The sequence below is a fragment of the Corythoichthys intestinalis genome, chromosome 2, assembly GCF_030265065.1.
Source record: "Corythoichthys intestinalis isolate RoL2023-P3 chromosome 2, ASM3026506v1, whole genome shotgun sequence".
In the NCBI taxonomy this organism is placed as follows: Eukaryota; Metazoa; Chordata; class Actinopteri; order Syngnathiformes; family Syngnathidae; genus Corythoichthys; species Corythoichthys intestinalis.
The window spans coordinates 57729995-57749894 of NC_080396.1; the positions used below are offsets into that span (position 1 = coordinate 57729995).

Genomic DNA, 19900 nt, shown 5'->3' on the forward strand with positions numbered 1-19900 from the left:
TTCCACTGAGCAAACCAGTTCCTCTCCCATCAGATCGAGGACTAGCATTTAAAGAAACGGATTAAGCCTGTAAATTAGGAGCAAACCAGTCAAAAATCTGGTATAAAAGGTCACTTTGCCTAGATTTAATCAGCATACAAAAATAGGGCTCTACGTTTCTTCACCGAACCCCTGGGGTTCGATCGAACCCAGGTTAAGAACCACTGAACTACAGTATATATATTATTATATATTATAAATAGAGTGTATTCCTTTTTTGTTCTTGTTAGTTGCATTAATTCATTGTTAATCAAATGAAATATGTTTTTATTAACATTCATGTATTATTTTATTCATTTGTAAAAATATCAATAATATGAAAAAAACCCATTAATGATTGAGGATTTCAAAATATACACTGTGACCTGGCATTCAAATATTTATGGTTAAATTTGATTAATTTCCAAAAATAGTCACTTGCTCCATAAAAGGTTAAACAGAACTCTTGGTCATGACACCAAGACATTACAATAAAATTTATTCAGGACCTAAATACATTCAGCTCAAATGGAAGTGCATCTCACCAAGTTGAACCTCGTATTCTTTAGTAGTTTGCAACTTTGCATCTGTAATCATGTTATTGGATTTTCCCGTACGTCAGACGAGTGTCCAAGCCATGCTTTTGCTATGTCGATAAATTGTCAACTGGGGGCGGGGCCTACGTGCTCTCATGCAGAAGGAGAAATTTCAGGTCCTGATTCGTGGAGAGGATCAAGCAGACGCCCTCGCTGCAGCCAATCAGCGAGTGCCCTGGCGCATACCCCACAATTCTCGCACGCTTGGTCACGGAAGCTGCATATCGGAAGTTGCTCACAACGCAGTGTAGATGCTGCGCTAGCCTGGGTAGTTCCCAGACGTTTTCGGGAGGCACGTTTAACCAAATCGGTAAGTAAAATAAAAATATTTGTGATGTCGTAAATTGAAAGGTAACCATTTTAATTAAAAGCTCCTTTAAACTCGTACGCTACCTTTGTGGAAGCTGATGCAACACTACCTGCGTAGTTTGCCTTTTTAATCGTTTGAGCTGATTATTGGTCAGAATTGAGCATGTAGGTGACATTTTAACATAATATGTATGATTGGCCGTTATTTTCCATGGACAACGGAACAACCGTGTTTGGAAAAAAAGATTTGCGAGGTCATTGTTTGGACACGTTTGAAATGATGCAAGAGTGCATCATTAGCATCGAAGTGTTAAGGTAACCATTTATTAACAACACTGTCCTGTCGGCTTTCTACTCTCGACTTCCGTGTTTTCATGTGTTGCATTGTGTTTCATATGTTTGCATTCCTCCTATTCACCGTTATCCCCTTTGTCATGCCCCAGTGAGTGTCTGGGTTGTGGTGTTTTTTTTCTGCTGACGCTGTAGACTGGCGTTTTCCCAGTCTGTTTCATTTTATTTTTATTTTCTCACGTATTCTAGGTATGTGGAAAGCTAGTTAACCACAGAAAGTCTGCATACAACTATTATTAACCCTTTCAGGGACAGGGGTCATTACAGTTAAAGAGCTATTTTAGACTTTCAACCCAAGTGACAAGTGACTGTTCTTTGGTTATTAAAATATATATTGGCTTACATATTAGCAATTGTGTGATTTGTTTTTTTAAATTATGACCCATTTTTGTAGACTGTTTATATCAAGGGCGTAGGTTTGCATAAGGACGGTAGGGACATAACAATACCAACTTTTCAGGGTGCTCAAGTTGTCCCCACCAACTTTTAAGCAACCTTATTTGCATAGATAAAGCGCTATATAAGTACATTCCATTTACCATTTTATGTAACGAGTTTGGTTAAATAGGTCATTTAGATTGTCTTCACAGACTGTTTGCTGTAAGGATACAATGGACCCTACCATTATTAAGTGAATTATTTTCATTACAGACTAACATTTCCCCCTTTTCACTTGGTAAATGTGCCGGTCCAAATGCATGTTTGATTGGCTGATGACTTGGTCCCCCCAAACCCACCCCATACACACATGTACAGTTACAACATATTAATGTCATGTCTCCTCCTCCGCTCTTTTCTAAGAGGAGCGATATTAGAAACACACCACTAATTTTGCTACTGAAAGTTTGACCTGCATCACAGTTAGCATAACATTAAAATGTGTAAACTTGCTAACCTGCAAAACTAGAGTTTTCAAAATGTTTAATTTGTAGTTTTTGAAACGAAGGTTTGAATCGAACGGTATATCGCCTGAACCAAAACATATGAAAGTTAGTATTTGTATATATATATGTGTACACATTTTTTTTGCATTGATCATTTAGCCTATTAAATCATTAGGTTCATATTTTCTTGAGAAATGTAGCCCTGACTCCCTTTCACCCAATCTGTTTGGTTTTATTAATGTCCTCTGCCCAGCATAAAGTGTACAAGCAGGTTATGCTGTGATATGGTCCCTACCAATGTTGAGACCAAACCTACGCCCTTGGTTTATATTATACATTTATGAATGGTACAATATTAATAAAAACTTTATTCATGAAATTAAAATGAATAAAAAGAAATACACATTGGCTAAAGTGTCAAGTAACACTCCAAAGTTGATATTTTTTCGGAGTGGTTCATTGGTTCATTCGTGCCTCCCAGTGAAAATGGATTGGACGTCTCGTACGTCAGTTGCAGTCAGTGAGTTCAGATGGATTGGACATAAGGTTTAAAAAAAATTGTTTTTAAATTAAATTTCATTTTCATAATAAGTTTACGGTTCAGAAGAATGCATATTTACATTTGATCGGGCCTCTTTGGTTCATTAAAGCACAAATTTTAAAGATATAAGACATATTTTCCCTGGTTAAACTTACACGTGTGTCCAAACTGCCAAACTGAGTTCTATATGCAGTTGTCCCTACGGCAGATCAAGTTCCCACACGTAGCTAATGCCACTGAAATGAGCTGCTTGGCCTTGGCCTGCAGATAAACATCGTTAGCAAAAGAATAAAATATTCCAGTTTATAAACACAGGGAGCAGAACATTGTGTGCTGCATTTGCACAATCCAGAGTAGCTGTATTCTATTTTGAAATATTTGCTTTTTGACAATATATGTTGTTTCTTTCATCTTTTAATTTTGAAACATTACTAATATTGGTGTAGGATTGTCAAGGATAAAGTTATTTCAAATTTGAGTAACAACAAAAACAGTCGTCTGTAGATATTAATTTTTGTGTAGAAACCAAATGAGTGCGTAACTGATAAAATAGAATGGCCAGTCACCGAGGCATATAATTCTACAATGTTTAAACCAATTCCCACGTTTCTGACTAGCCGTTAGCAAAATACCTCAAGGAGCAAGAATTACAGCATCTTTTCCTTGACTTGTTATCTCTTGCTGAATTTAGCGCACCAAGCAATGTACTGGACTGTCTCAGAAAATTAGAATACACAATATTCTAATTTTTTGAGACAGACAGACAATATACAGGACTGTCTCAGGAAATTAGAATACACAATATTCTAATTTCCTGACTGTCTCAGGAAATTAGAATATTGTGTATTCTAATTTCCTGAGACAGTCCTGTATATATACACAGGACTGTCTCAAAAAATTAGAATATTGTGTATTCTAATTTCCTGAGACAGTCCAGTATGTGCTACTAAACTGGAAACTATGGAGCCATTTACAGTGGGGAGAACAAGTATTTGATACACAGTCAATGGGAAAACCCATTGGCAGTGTATCAAATACACAGTCAATGGGAAAACCCATTGGCAGTGTATCAAATACTTGTTCTCCTCACTGTACATGGTGACGCTCCTAGAATACAACAAATTTCATGTTTGCAATTACACGGTTCCGTCTTGGTTCCGTCGCCATTCGAACAATATTGCAATTCCGCGTGAAAACGATGTAGTATTCATGCCAGGCCCTAGGGAACAGTACAGTTTTACAAGGCGACAACCAGTTATGCACTCCCTTTAGAACAACCTCCTCAGCCCAGACAACAACATACCCACCCACTCGGAGCAATGGCGTCCACGTGGTTTTTCTTTTGCATCAAAAGGCACAAAAACGCGAAAATGAAATATATTTGAATCAAAACATTAGGGCTGCAGTTATCGATTTTATTAGTAGTCGATTAATTGATGAACTAGTTAGTCCGAATAATCGAGTAATCTGATAAGGAACATAAAAAATTAAAATACCTGAGCTTAGCCTCAAACGGTATGAAAAAATAATGACGATCTATGTACAACAAAAAAACAATTGGCTAACTTACATAGCAAAAGTCTGCTAGCTTAAATGCTATAAAATGCAAAAAAAAAATTTTTTTTTTTTTTTTACAATGCTCTTAACAAATGGCTCAGACACATATTCCCACAAAAAACAGCTAAATATACTTTACGAATGCATTAAAAAAACATTAGCTCAAACAAAAATTTAGCTTACATTGGTCTTAACAGGGAGCAGCTGGATTCAGCCACATGAAATGAGGCAGACTACAGGGCAGTGTATTCACCCAAATCAATAAAACTAAATACAAACACTTTCAAAACAAACCATTACAACTCCACTTTAATTCGAATACTCAAAGCAGCAAAATTTAATTCGAATATTTTTTTCTAATCGAATACTCGAGTTAATTGATTAATCGTTGCAGCACTACAAAACATTATTTAAAAAAAAAAAATTAAAGCTGATGTTTCCCCATGTTTGCTGTTGTGATTGTTTACCTGCAGTAAGTGGGCGTTCCCAAAGTGATGTTTGCGAGTGCTGTGCATCAGAGCGAGAGCATTCCATTCAGATGGTTGTGGAGCTCATATATCGTTATATTGCACAAGACTTGGTGGATATGGTCCACCAGTGTTTCAGATACACCTGAGCCAGTGTTGTTTTTGGTAGCCCGTTTAATTTTCGTCTTTGTCTTTTGGATGAAAATACCTATTAGTCTTGGTCATATTGTAGTCATTTGAAAATATATGTCTAGTTTTAGTCAACGAAAACTCAAATTTCGCCTAGTTTTAGTCGACAATTACTCAAAATGTTTTCATCTGTAAATTTAAAAAGTTATATTGCATGAATAAATAAATAAAGAAAAGGTTTCCAACTATTTTGAGTAGGCATTGACAGACGAGCACATAATGGTAGAGTCTACATCACAATCTTTGTGATGATAATCCACACTCAGCAGGAAAGCAGTACATCACATTATTTTCAATTAAAATCACCTGGATGCCACACACTGTGTGTAAAAGTTTTCCAAGATTACACTCATCATGCTAAATGCTTATGCTAACTCTACAAGTTACATTTGGTATGTGATGAGCACTCAGCACAGACCTTTAAAGGCTAAAGCACAGGTGTCAAACAGGTCCTCAAAGGGCCGCAGTGGGTACTGGATTTCATTCCAACCAAACGAGATGAATACCTTTTCACCAATCTGGTGTCTTACAAGTATAATCAGTTGATTCTTGTCAGGTGCTGCTTATTTTAGCAGAAACCTCATCGGTTGAACTGTTTATGCTGGATCTGTTGGAACAAAGACCAGGACCCACTGTGGCCCTTTGTGGAATCGGTTTGACACCACTGGGCTAAAGCAACATGGCATATCTAGCCATGTCAAAACTTCCCAAACAGCACCTGACATGATGAAAACTATGGCCAATTATCATCTCGTCAGACAAAAACTGGCACCCGCCTCGTTATGTTTTATTCTCCCAAGACACGTTTTTAGCTCGTCATAGTCATGAAAAAATTGTTCCTTGACGAAATACTTTCGTTCTTGTCATGGTGGACGAAACAACAATGCACTTAAGTAAAAAGACTGTGTTCTATAGTGTGACTAAGCCTGTCGCAATGTGCAATAATTATCGCATGGTAAATAAAAATGAAGGCGGTAATTTTCCCACTGCGATTTATCGCCTCGCATGCACGTGCTTGCGCTCGTGTGGCAGACGTGCTGTAGCCTATTAAAAGTTGGGCTTCCTTGTTACCAACTATGCCATATGCTGCGACAAGGACTCAAGGCTCGAATACAAAATAATGTCGCAAACTCATGGTTAAAGCAGAAAAAAATTGGGGGGAAATGTTCTGTCAAATCAAGTCCACCTCTCTCTCTCTGCTTCTCTGATGAGTACAGACTCCGTGTGTTTGTCTTTGTTTTGAATACCACATTATGACGGGACGGAGTTCGCCCCGCAGCCGTGCGCAGCCGGTATGTTTTGCCTATTATTGACGTACTGCGGGGCACCCAGTCAACATAGAGCCGTGCTGGACCCAGAAGGAAGATGCATCTTCATGCTGACAACTTTGTTTTTTATCAAGACACGGCGCTAACAACACTTCCTCAACCTGTGGCTCTCGGCAGACTCTGTCTGTGTCTCTCACTGCCGCGCCACATGAACAAAACAACATCATTGTTGCGTGTGCTTCAGGGTGCCTTGTAAAACATCCAACCAGAATATTACACATGGAACGCCATAGCAGAAGCTATGAGGGGAAAAGTTTTCATTTGCCAAAATGCTTAAGTTTTTATTTATTTTTTCTTGAAAACGACATTTTATTTATGCTGTGTTTCGGTGCGGTACCAATATTATACCAATATTGTTGTCTTTTACTTAAAAGAGGCTTGGTCTATTGTTTTTAGTTTTGATTTCTTAAAAAGTATTATTGAATTTAAGAGTAAACATTTATTGGGTTTAAATGGGTGTACTTGATCTATTAATATATACTGTATTCTCACTGTGTTATTGTTAAATTGGTTAAAAAAAACTTTTGGGAAGGGGGGCAACAATATTGCCTATCGCAATAATTTATGAGATAAATTATCGCTTACTAAAATTTGTTATCGCGACAGGTCTAAGTATGACCCCTCTAATTGAATGAATCTGTTAAAAAGCTCATGAGTGCCGGCAAAAGAAACAACAACAACTTTGCGTGCAGCCAGTTGTGGGGGGAAAAAACAACTTCACTTTAATGCCTGGGATTAATCATTGTTTGCGTGAGTCGCCATCGATGGTTACAAATCGTTTCAGTGTGCTTGTTTATTGAGCAGTCTTTTTTCGTTTGACTATTGCACAATACTCTCAAGTGAGAAATAAACGGTCTGTGTATTTTCTTAAAAGGAATTTTAAATATTTGCTAGAATCCTTTTTTGTTAATGTTTTGCTCCATGTTTAATGAAAGCACACTTTCTTTGATATTGCATTTTAATGTGACTAAAGTTTTTTTCTGGTTCTTCCAAAGCAAGCCATGCCGTCAGTTCCAATGTCCAAAGAGAGCCCTGTCAAAAGCCCTATCTGCCCCCACGCTGCAAAGTTACTTCACCACACCAACGGTGAAGTCAAACAGCGTGAGGCTTTGGTCCCGCTTAATGGGGTAGACGCTGCGCCTGTAGTGGAGGACAATGCAGACCAAAACAGTAGCATTACTAGGAAATGGATCCGTCCCGACCTCCCCAGCCGCTGCACGTGGAGCCTGGGAGCCTCACAGGCAGATTCCCCTCATCCTCAAGTCCCCAAGTTAGTCCGGTGTTTAAACCCTTGCTTCTCAGTGGACATGTACCGTTACGATTTTCTGGCTGAAAAATTATCATTTGGTTTATGTTTGTCGCGTGACAGTATCCAATACAGACATCATTATTGTCCATTACCATAATGATTGTTTGCTGACACACCGTTGTTAATTATTCTTCTGTTCACAGAACGGCTGTGCCTACCATTCTCCCGAACATTTTGCACAGGATCGGTCACACTCCCCTTGTGCGGATCAACAAAATCCCTAAAAAATTTGGAGTCAAATGTGAAATATGTAAGTCCCCCCGAACACAAGCCAAGCGTTATCTTAGAATCACAAGGTGTTTGGCACTCGTTATCAAATATATTTTTGAAGTCTATGTTTGCTATGTTTTCAGACGTTGGGCTCAACCTCACAACGAACTTATTGAGGGGTTTTAAATAGATTATTATTCCAATTACAAAGTCTTTGTAAACCGTTAATTTACTGTTAGGAATGATAATTTCAGTTTCACATTTGTTTCAGATCATGCAAAGATGAGAACTGAAGACAAGTAGGCAAAATATTTAGTGATAAACAGAACAGTACATTCGTGGGGCTTACACGCGCAAAGAATTAGCACAAGGAAAATGTCACTTTTGCTCCTACGTTGAACCAGAGGAGTGTTTTTGCATTTCATATGCTAAAAAAATAGAAAAGCCATTAAATCATTCCAATCCAGCCCTTCAAAGAATAATTGTAAGGGCATTGAAAACTAAAATGTTTTTGAAATATTTTTTAGTCTCTGCCAAACTGCTGTTTGTTGTGAAGTGAATTGAGTTCACTGCCACAACAAAGCTCTAAAATTGTTCTCTCAATTCAAAACAAGACAACTGAACAAATGCTCATTTCTTTAAGAAATCATAAGTGGAGTTAGTTACATAGGCATAACGTACTACCTGAAGTTATACAGTATGTGCTTTCTCCATAATGTATGTGTAGTGGCCAAGTGTGAGTTTTTCAACGCCGGCGGCAGTGTCAAAGACAGGATCAGTCTCCGAATGGTGGAGGACGCAGAGAGAGCAGGGGTCCTCAAACCAGGAGACACCATTATTGAGCCCACCTCTGGCAACACTGGTAACTAAGTACACATGTGTTTACAACCGTGTGCGTTGCTAAGACGAAAGGTATTTTAATTAGCTGAAAGCTGATGCCTTGTAAATGTTGTGTTTGTTTGTCTTGAGGTATTGGATTGGCTTTGGCTGCAGCTGTGAAAGGCTACCGTTGCATCATTGTCATGCCAGAAAAAATGAGTATGGAGAAGGTGGGGTTGTCTTTCCTCTGAGTTCATTTCCTCTGCACACTTGTTGCATTTTGAAAAATAACCCATCCCTTATGCAGGTGGATGTCCTGAGAGCTCTCGGAGCTGAGATAGTTCGCACACCTACCAGTGCTCGCTTCGATTCCCCAGAATCCCACGTGGGAGTTGCGTGGCGCCTGAAGAATGAGATCCCCGACTCACACATCTTAGACCAATACCGCAATCCGAGCAATCCTCTTGCTCACTATGACACCACAGCTGAAGAGATACTGGAACAGTGCGAGGGTACAGGACACCCTTGCCTAGGGATGGGAATCGAAATCCAATTCCAATTCCGAACTGGTTCCTAGTGTTTCGAGGCCTCGACATCACAATGAAAAAGCCTTAACGATCCCTTTAACGCTTCCTAAAGACGCGTATTGCATCGTGACGTGTCTTGTCCAGACGCATCAAACTACTATGGCGCCAAGAACAACTCGCTCCAAAGTTTGGCTAAACTTCACCATGAAAGAGGGTGAAAATGAAAGATTACAATGGTTTAGTACGAACATTGCAGCCGTAAACATAACAATGACAGCTCGTAGGTTCAACCGCTCGAAAGTGTGTCTTCACTCCACGAGGAAAAATTACAACAAAGCGACTTGCAGTCATTGCAAGGTGGAGATAACTGCATCAGGAGGGAATACGACTGCACTGTCCTCACCGAGACGCTAAAGCTTAGTCCTGGTTATACAGCTAGCTAAACTTTCAAATGACGATGCAGAAGACGTTGGTATAATTTGCTGACTTTATTCAACCATCACTTGAAGAGTGAAACTAAAAATAGAAATGAAACATCAATTTGGTCCCCAATAACAAACAGGTTCACATCAACGTAAATTAGAGATGATTAGCTGCTAATACAGTAATAACACAAGCTGTTAGCATGCGTTCGCTAGCATTAGCACATCGTTCAAACCAATACACAACTGGATTTCAGTGTCTGATCGCGAATGGAAACAATAACAACACAAAAGATGATACATACAGGCGTTGCCTCTGTAGATATTTTACAAACATTGACAAAGAACATAGGCTCGTAGCAGTGTTTCCCTCTCTCACTAACTCGCTCACTCGCTTGGATGCGGCACTTCTTCTTCGTGCGTAAGCGCGCTCTTCTTCACGTGAGCGCGTTCTTCGCGTGAGGAAGCGCAAGGGCACCCGCACATGAGCGTGAAAGTACCATAAAAACTAAAAGGCATGCATTTCAATATAATGGTAAATAATACACTTAAACACATATTGCCAAAGGCAGAACAACGACCTATATACCAATATATACCAATATTTTTTATTTCTATTTGAAAAATGTTTCAGTAAAATGTTACACTTTCTTGTGCATTTGCCACTTATTGCCACAGTTAACATTGAGGCTTTGGGGCTCTTTTGACCTCGTTGTGAGTTTGTAAGGTTTTGACTTGTGATTAAACAAAGTCGATGCCAATCAAAATGTTCTTCTTTCCCCCCAAATTAGAATCGATAAGATAATCGAATCGTTAAGCAATATCGATAATGGAATCGGAATTGTACAAATTGTATCAATTCCCATCCCTACCCATGCCATGTTAATATGTGTCAGTCTTACAGCATGTTGGGATTCCATGCTTGACAAATTTTCTCACTCTCATCAGGCAAACTAGACATGTTGGTGGCAGGAGCCGGGACTGGAGGTACCATAACAGGCATTGCCCGCAAACTAAAGGAACATTGCCCCAACATCAAGGTAGGTTTTTACTAGAAATTGAAATTATGATTTACAAAAAAACCCAAAACAAATCAGTTCAGTTGCTAATATAATTGGCACAGATTAAAACTGGAACGGGTGCAAGCATTGATTGGCTGACATAAATATCAGCATACATGTCAATTTTTTCCTGAACAGTTTACAGGTGTTAAATTTCACACAGCAACCTAACTGCCACTAAAGATTAACATTTTCCAACTCGGATTGATAGACCTCTGCTGTGAGAAATTTTGCCTGTATTAACTAGGCCAAATGCCAACCGTTTCCCATATTACCAACAATTATAGGGCATTTTAACGATCCTTCAAGACCGGCTAATTATTGTGTTCTGTGACACTTTTGCTCTCAACCTACGGAAAAGAAATGCCTCAGTAAAACATTGGTTGGTTTAAAAACAGAACAAACAGTCAATAAAACTTTGGTTTCAGACCAAGACGAACAATCCAGTGGTCAACTGGGACTAACTGGAAGTTGTGTCTGTAGATTGTTGGCGTGGACCCAGAAGGCTCTTGCCTCGCAGAGCCAGAAGAGCTTAACAAGACAGATAAGACCCAGTATGAGGTAGAGGGTATCGGCTACGACTTCATTCCCACAGTACTTGACAGATCTGTAAGTTGCTCCAGCCTCTTCTTCCTGTGCGCTTCTGTATTTGTGATAGTGGCTGAAGTCTTCATTTGGTGTTTTCAGGTCATTGACACCTGGTATAAGTCCAATGATGAAGAGTCCTTCAATATGTCTCGTATGCTGATCAGGGATGAGGGTCTGCTGTGCGGTAAGCCCTGCGCTTGCCAACATGATACATACTTAAAGTAACAGTTTATATTGTAACCATGTTATCTTATCTTGGCAGTGATCGTATTTGTGTGTTAAACAGGGGGGAGCTCTGGCACCGCTATGGCAGCTGCTGTCAATGTTGCCAAAGAGTTGAAAGAGGGACAGCGCTGTGTGGTTATCCTTCCAGATTCCGTCAGAAATTACATGTAGGGCAGTGTTTTTCAACCTTTTTTGAGTCACGGCACGTTTTTACATTGAAAAAAAATCTCTGCACACCACAAACCAAAAATGTTCCAAAATTATTATCTGTACAATATATTTAATTATAAAATAATTTTACAGTATGTATACTTACTCAGTGTGAAACTTGAGCCTGTTTAGATGAATACAAAGCCGATACCCTCATCTTTAACAGCTCTCAGTTTTTCTGTTTTTATTTTAGATGGCAGTTAGGCTTGAAAAAGCTCAGAATTATTAGACGGGGACTTGAGCAATGTCTTTAACCACATCAGGGCCGAGCATCTCGCAGACAATGGCTTTGCAGGCAGGTAGTATTAATGTCACTGTCACAGTGTGGGCAACAAGGTGATTGGCTCTGAGGGCTTTTTGATTTACCTTTGTAGTTTTTCTCAAAAAAGTTGCCTGTTTCTCTGTATTTTCACAAAGGCGAACAAAACAGTCCATGGACTTGTTTTGAAGCGACGGGTGTTTCGTTTGAAGATGACATTTGAACTTGCTTGGCACCATGGCGCCTCTGGATAGCTGCTCGTGTCGCGTTCAAGAACTGCTCGATTTCTAGCTATTAGCCACCTTGCTGTCCTCAACAATGTGTTGGAATAAAACAGGGGGGGATTGACGGTTGTCACATATGAATAAAATAGAAATGACACTTTCGAGTATATCGACACATGACTAGTCTAACCAAATGATGTGCAATAGACGTGCTGGGGTCCAAATTGTCACGGACAGCAAGGTCGCTGATGGCTAGAAATACGAGCAGTTCTTGAACGCGACACAAGCAATACCTCGCGCATCAGCACACAACCGAGAGCTTTCTACCTACTCCTTCCTTCTTACTGCAACTCCGCCCGACTTCGTAAAAAAAATTTAAAAAAATAACTGTATATACATATATATATATATATATATATATATATATATATATATATATATATTTTAGGGGTGTAACGGTACACAAAAATCTCGGTTCAGCATGTACCTCGATTTTGAGGTCACGGTTCAGTTCATTTTCGGTACAGTAAGAAAACAAAATGCAAAATATAAATGTGCTGGTTGTTTATTACACACTTTTGTGCTTTCAACAATAGGAACATTAGCCTATACAAAGCTAGAATTCTGCTCAAAAATAGAAAATACAATATTCTGAAATGTAGATATTTTGAAAAACAAAATAAAAATAACATTGGCTCAAACTTTTTCTTTAAAAAAATATCTGATGTGCAAAATTGAACAGTTGCAACACTGAACAGTTTCAAGTTTTATATGAACTTTATGACTACAGCCTTGAAAAGTAAGGGTTATTAGGGCTGTCAAACGATTAAAATTTTTAATTGAGTTAATCACAGCTTAAAAATTAATTAATCGTAATTAGGGTTAAATAAATTTGCCATATTTTTCTGTAAATTATTTTTGGAATGGAAAGATAAGACACAAGACAGATATATACATTCAACATACTGTACATAAGTACTGTATTTGTTGATTATAACAATAAATCCACAAGATGGCATTAACATTAGCATTCTTTCTGTTGAAGGCATTTTCTTTTTCTCTGCAAAAACAAACACACAACAGAGCCTTAGAACAGTAACAAAAACAGTATTATTTAGAATGTGTGCAAAGTGTGTGTAGTGTACACATAAATGTGGCCGTCTTCTCTGTTCATCCTCTAGCCAGTCGCTGACGCAAAGCAACCTATTTAAATTTTCTGAGAGTTGTTCCATCTATATTCTTTTTTAATTTGAATTGCCCAACCAGAGGGCCAACCTGCTTTTCTTCCATGTTTACATTTAACCGTTACCCACGCTGCTCACTGCACTTCTGAGTGGTGCGACGGCCCTGGCCGTTTAATAGTCATCTTTTTTGAGACTGTCAGTCAGCTGATCGTCACGTCCGCCAGCTGGCTCCCTCCCCTCCCTACGTGACGTGCTCTGATTGACGCTGGACGGGCAGACGACGTCGCCGCCCCTGATGGGTCACCCGAGGAAGGATGCCAACATCAAAAACTAGCCGCTGTCAACATTCTGAGAGTCGCATTTGACAGCATACGTGCCGCGTACCTCCTCTCCAGCCGTTTGCTCGCCATTCATTCACCTGAGCATTTGATCGCTTTGTTACACTCCTGCTTTTTCGGTGAGGTCTTTTGTGTTCATTCATTATTGGATCGTTTTTGTTCACCACTGTAAATAAGAGCACCGCAGCAGTAGGCGTAAACTGCCGTTTTCGTTGAACTCGTTTTCACCTGTTTTGTTCAGTGAAGGAAGCCAAGGTAGTGGCTGTCTTTGTTATTTCCTTTTTACGATCGGGGTTTACTTAGCGGGTGGGGTTTAAGTGTAGTTTCATTTTGTTTGTTGTTTTGGCCTGGGCTTACGCTGAAGCCAGCTTCTTCCGCATTTTGTTCATTGCGAGTTCGACTTGTGTGAATAAATTTGTGTCCACTTGCAACTTGTGTGTGTGGCTCGTTTCATGTTACGCCTTTAGCAAGCCGTCCGTGGGACCTTACAGTGGCATTAGTAGCATTCCGCGCTTGCGTTAAATGCGTCAAATATTTTAACGTGATTGATTCAAAAAATTAATTACCGCCCGTTAACGCACTAAATTTGACAGCACTTTACATTACGTCAGAAACTCGTTCGGTATGCCTCCGTTCCGAACCGAGCACCCCGTACCGAAACGGTTCAGTGCAAATACATGTACCGTTACACCCCTGGTGTATATATATATATAAATGTGAAATTGGATAATTTCTCGCTGCACACCTGACGATCTCTCACGCACACCAGTTGAAAAACACTGATGTAGGGAAACATCAATATATAAAGCAGACCAGTACTGTGGTCTGTGTGGTTTGGACTGAAGCACAAAAGGCTAGATTTGATTAGAGTAAATAAATTAAAACAAATGTCTTCTACAAGGTCCAAATTCCTGAGTGACAAATGGATGGTGCAGAAGGGTTTCCTAAGCGAGGAGGATCTCATGGTGAAAAAGCCCTGGTATGTTGAAAGTTACATTTTCATGAAGTGTAATCCTTTCATATACTGTATAAATGGAAATTTAATTCAGGGATGTGCAATGACATTGCACTCTCGTTGGTCAGGTGGTGGAACCTGAATGTGCAAAGTTTGAACCTGTCAGCACCGCTGACTGTCTTGCCGACCGTTAGCTGCCAACGAACGATCAAGATCCTCAAAGAAAAGGGCTTTGACCAGGCACCTGTAGTGGATGAGTCGGGGTGAGTGTCGTGGAGCACATAATAGCCAATATTTGCGATGTTGAAAGGTTACGTCATGTTTCTGTTTGTGTAGGGTAATCCTAGGTATGGTCACCCTGGGGAATATGCTGGCCTCTATCCTTGCAGGGAAGATCAAGCTGTCAGACCCCGTCAGCAAAGTGATCTACAAGCAGTTTAAACAGGTTAGACTAACTTCTAGTGTTTAACTGAAAGCCTTAAGAATCCTTATTTATCATCTTTAGCAGTAGATATTATTTTCATAGCTTTGATCAACGCTGTAATATTTGTGATTTCTTCCTTTGTACATTAAACATTGTCACTCTTGTCTCATAAATTCAGATACGACTGTTGGATAACTTGGGAAAGTTGTCCCGAATTCTGGAAATAGATCACTTTGCCCTTGTGGTTCATGAGCAGATCCAATGTAAGTCACCTAAACATTGTGGTGCCAGATGAACTCATTGTTACATACTCATTGCAACATTGCATTTTAGAACTTACTCAAAGGAGAAATATTTGACTTTTTCTGCAATCTAAGAAGTTCCCAGTTGTTTTAAAACGAGTCAGTGGCATTCATTTGTCATAATATCACAAGGATCAAGAATTATATTGTTTCTTTCTACAAAGGATTTTCCTGTTTACAAAGCAGATCTGTCTCTTGCAGTGAACCAGGGGTTAGAATGAAAATCAATGGGCTGCAATTCACAGGTGTGATCCCTAGGTCTGGAAGGATAAAATAGTTTACAATTTTGATTTTTTCACGATTCTTGAACCACAACTTGATACACAAAACATTTTTTAAATGTGAAAAGTATTTTATTTAAACAATTACTAACTCGTAGTTAATATTTAACCAGAGGTGGGTAGTAACGCGTTACATGTACTCCCGTTACATTTACTTGAGAAAAATGTACTTCTAAGAGTAATTTAACTAAACCATACTTTTTTACTTGAGTAGATTTGTGAAGAAGAAACGCTACTCTTAGTCTGTTACATTGAGCTACACAAGAGTCGTTACATTTGTCATCTTTATTCTACATATTAGATTTTTTTTTTTTTTTTTTGCCAGCAATGCCAAGAGTTGCTCTACCAATTTCACCAATGAGTGTCGCAGCAATAATCACATGACTCCTTTACACCAATCTGACGGAAGCTTGCCGTCCAATCATGTGGCATCTTTAAAGCCCCGTAAAAAATGAAGTATTTGACATAGAGCGCTGCTCTCAACATGACTCGAAAGCACAGATTTAAACCTCTCTCCAGTTGTTATTTGACACCAATTGACCACAGAAAACCGGATATATGATCCTTTTAATTTCATAATAATAACTAAGGAAGGAAAGAAGGAACTCTTCACCTTTCAAACTAGGAACTATTTTCTCCGCTAGAGGGCACTTACAGTTGTGGTCAAAAGTTTACATACACTTGTGAAGAACATAATGTCATGGCTCTCTTGAGTTTCCAGTTATTTCTACAACTCTGATTTTTCTCTAATAGAGTGATTGGAACAGATACTTCTTTGTCACAAAAAACATTCATGAAGTTTGGTTCTTTTATGACTTTATTATGGGTTAACAGAAAATGTGATCAAATCTGCTGGGTCAAAAATATCCATACATGGATCTGAAAAAGCGAATCATTGACTTGAACAACTCGGCCATTTGGCCACTTGGAGCCATTTCAAAGCAGCTGCAGGTCCCAAGAGCAACAGTGCAAACAATTGTTTGTAAGTATAAAGTGCATGGCACTGTTTTGTCACTGCCACGATCAGGAAGAAAACGCAAGCTATCACCTGCTGCTGAGAGAAAAAGGTCAGGAGGGTGAAGATTCAACTGAGAATCACCAAAAAGCAGATCTGCCAAGAATTAGAAGCTGCTGGAACACAGGTGTCAGTGCCCACAGTCAAGCGTGTTTTGCATCTCCATGGACTGAGAGGCTGCCGTGCAAGAAGGAAGCCCTTGCTCCAAAAGCGGCACCTTAAGGCTCGACTGAAGTTTGCTGCTTATCACATGGACAAAGATAAGACCTTCTGGAGGAAAGTTCTGTGGTCAGACGAAACAAAAATCGAGCTTTTTGGCCACAATGCCCAGCAATATGTTTGGAGGAGAAAAGGTGAGGCCTTTAACCCCAAGTACACCACGCCTACCGTCAAGCACGGTGGTGGTAGTATTATGCTGTGGGGCTGTTTTGCTGCCAATGGAACTGGTGCTTTACAGAGAGTAAATGGGATAATGAAGAAGGAGGATTACCTTCAAATTCTTCAAGATAACCTAACGTCATCAGCCCGAAGATTGGGTCTTGGGCGCAGTTGGGTGTTCCAACAGGACAATGACCCCAAACACACATCAAAAGTGGTAATGGAATGGCTAAATCGGGCTACAATTAAGGTTTTCGAATGGCCTTCCCAAAGTCCTGACTTAAAACAATGAGAACTTGTGGACAATGCTGAAGAAACAAGTCCATGTCAGAAAGCCATCAAATTTAACTGAACTGCACCAATTCTGTCAAGAGGAGTGGTCAAAGATTCAACCAGAAGCTTGTGGATGGCTACCAAAAGCGCCTAATTGAAGTGAAAATGGCCAAGGGACATGTTACCAAATATTAGCGCTGCTGTATGTATATTTTTGACCCAGCAGATTTGATCACTTTTTTCTGTTCACCCATAATAAAGTCATAAAAGAACCAAACTTCATAAATGTTTTTTGTGACAAAGAAGTATCTGTTCCAATCACTCTATCAGAGAAAAATCAGAGTTGTAGAAATAACTGGAAACTCAAGAGAGCCATGACATGTTCTTCACAAGTGTATGTAAACTTTTGACCGCAACTGTATGCTCTTTGGACGAATAATGCTTCGTTTCTTTTTTTTCCTATCGCCGAAATTCAGGTTTTTTTTTTTTTTTTAATTTATTTTTTATGCCTCTGGCTTAATGTGGTTACGTAATGGGTTATTGTACAGTACACTTATAACAACAGTTCATATAGATACATTTGTTCTGAGAGGGAAAAAAAACATTTATTTAAAAAAAAAAACTAAAGCAACAAAAACAATCAGTTACAAAATGATCCAACACACACACACATGCTCTCTGGTACACAATGAAGACACCATGTTTAAGCCTTTCAGTACTATTTTGAGGGGACAGTCCTGTTTAAACCTATTGCTACCTGAATTTACATTTAATAAATGTACATAAAGCACTGTAGGAGTTCATATTCATTTCAGGCAGTTATATTCATTTAGACATGTATGCACAGTTCATCGGTTTTCAACTGGTTTACATAACGATTAACAAAGCAAACAAAACGGGGAAAAAAACCTAAATGCCTGAAAAGGAGCGGGACAAAAAGAACCTATGAGGTTATTATACGGTAATTAGGTACATACTGTAGGTATGTAACAATAGTATTACCTTTTTTTTAAAATGCATCGTTAAATTTCCTGTTTGTAATCATTCATTCATTCATTTTCCATGCCGCTTTTCCTCACGAGGGTCGCGGAGGTGCTGGAGCCTATCCCAGCTAACTACGGGCAGTAGGCAGGGGACACCCTGAACTGGTTGCCAGCCAGTCGCAGGGCACAAGGAGACATACAACCATTCACGCACACACTCATACCTACGGACAATTTAGAGTGTTCAATCAGCCTACCATGCATGTTTTTGGGATGTGGGAGGAAACCGGAGATCCCGGAGGAAACCCACGCTGTTTGTAGTCATGTACCTCTTTTTTTTTTTTTTTTTTTTTTTTTTTTAACTCACTCCCATTTTTTTTTTTAGATATGACAGATGGCACTCCCAGTTTAAGGCAGATGGTCTTTGGAGTGGTAACCGCCGTCGACCTGCTGAACTTCGTCACAGGCCGTGAGCGGAGGGAGCGCTCTCTTTCAGAGTGCTCTTTCTCAGAGTCGACAGACGAGCTGTGAATCTGAAAGATGCAGTGCTCGGCAATTCTTACAGTAAACACAGTAGACATGTTCAGTTAATTTGGTCTCTTATGGGAAAATATGTGATCGGGATTTATTCTTATTTTCATGTAAACTTGAGTCTTGGTAATGAAGCAGATTATTTTATAGTTTGTTACACCAATAATGTAATGAGAATGGGTCCTTTTTTTGTTTGAGGAAATCAATTGTTACAATGTAAATGTGCTTGCTGTGCATAAAGAATGCTGCTTGTTCCAGTAAAAAGCTTTTGTTTCATATTATTGTAAAAGGTGAAGGCTTTTTTTTTTTTTTTTTCATGATTGAAAACGGCGATAACAGCACAAGAACAGAGTTGCAAATGGTTGTAATTCCAGCTTAGCCAGGTTGACGATTAATGTTGGAATACAATTTTCAGTTACTGTGCATGTTTGCTGCTTGCGCCTGTTTGCAACACTTATTTTTTAAATATCCTATATGAAGTCTTTTCATTCTCAACACAATAGCACAGGTTTTGAGTTGTTGGGGGGCATTTTAATCATTTTACTGCAATCGTATATGATTCAATAAAGATAATGCTGTCAGCGTCGACTGTCATTTTGTCATTGTGGCCCTTAATGGTTGTGTGTTATGGAATCACAGGTGACAGGAGTGCCAAAATTACAAAATAAAAAAGAAAATATGAAGATAGATGAATGAAAGTATAAAAGTACATTTTGTCAATGACATTTACTTTTTGTCAATGACAACCCCAAACTGAAAAAACTGACAGTTTTTGTCATTTACCTTTTTTCCATTGAAAAACACCGGGAAAAAAACAGGCAATTATTGTGACTGACTTTTACCTTTTGTCTTTGAGAAACAAATGGGGAAAAAAACAACGGCAATTTTTTTTCTTTGCATTTTCTATTTCGCTATTCATTGCCTTTGCCTTTCTGTTTTTCAATTGCCTTTTGCCTTTGCTTTTACCGAAAAGAATGTTTCCAAACAGGAAAGGGTTAGGTTAGTTATCGACAGCATGAAATTTGATTGTCTTGGTGACGGGTTAGTTGGCTGAAGCGACCGATCCAGGCTGTCAGCTGCTTCTCTAAGCAGTTGTGAAAATTATTTTTTCTCTATCTCTCCAAATAAATGATGAATCAAAA

General features: G+C 39.1%; 1 protein-coding gene across 1 annotated transcript; it reads left to right on the plus strand.

Moving 5' to 3' along the window:
* Positions 1-781: 781 nt before the first annotated feature.
* Positions 782-19344, plus strand: LOC130912153 (cystathionine beta-synthase-like). Its single transcript, XM_057830022.1, has 15 exons — positions 782-924; positions 7236-7510; positions 7693-7799; positions 8487-8621; positions 8729-8808; positions 8886-9090; positions 10476-10567; positions 11072-11197; positions 11276-11360; positions 11463-11568; positions 14518-14595; positions 14700-14834; positions 14908-15016; positions 15174-15258; positions 18613-19344. The coding sequence occupies exons 2-15, from the start codon at positions 7242-7244 to the stop codon at positions 18756-18758; spliced, it is 1758 nt and encodes a 585-aa protein (XP_057686005.1). The 5' UTR covers positions 782-924; positions 7236-7241; the 3' UTR covers positions 18759-19344.
* Positions 19345-19900: the final 556 nt, after the last annotated feature.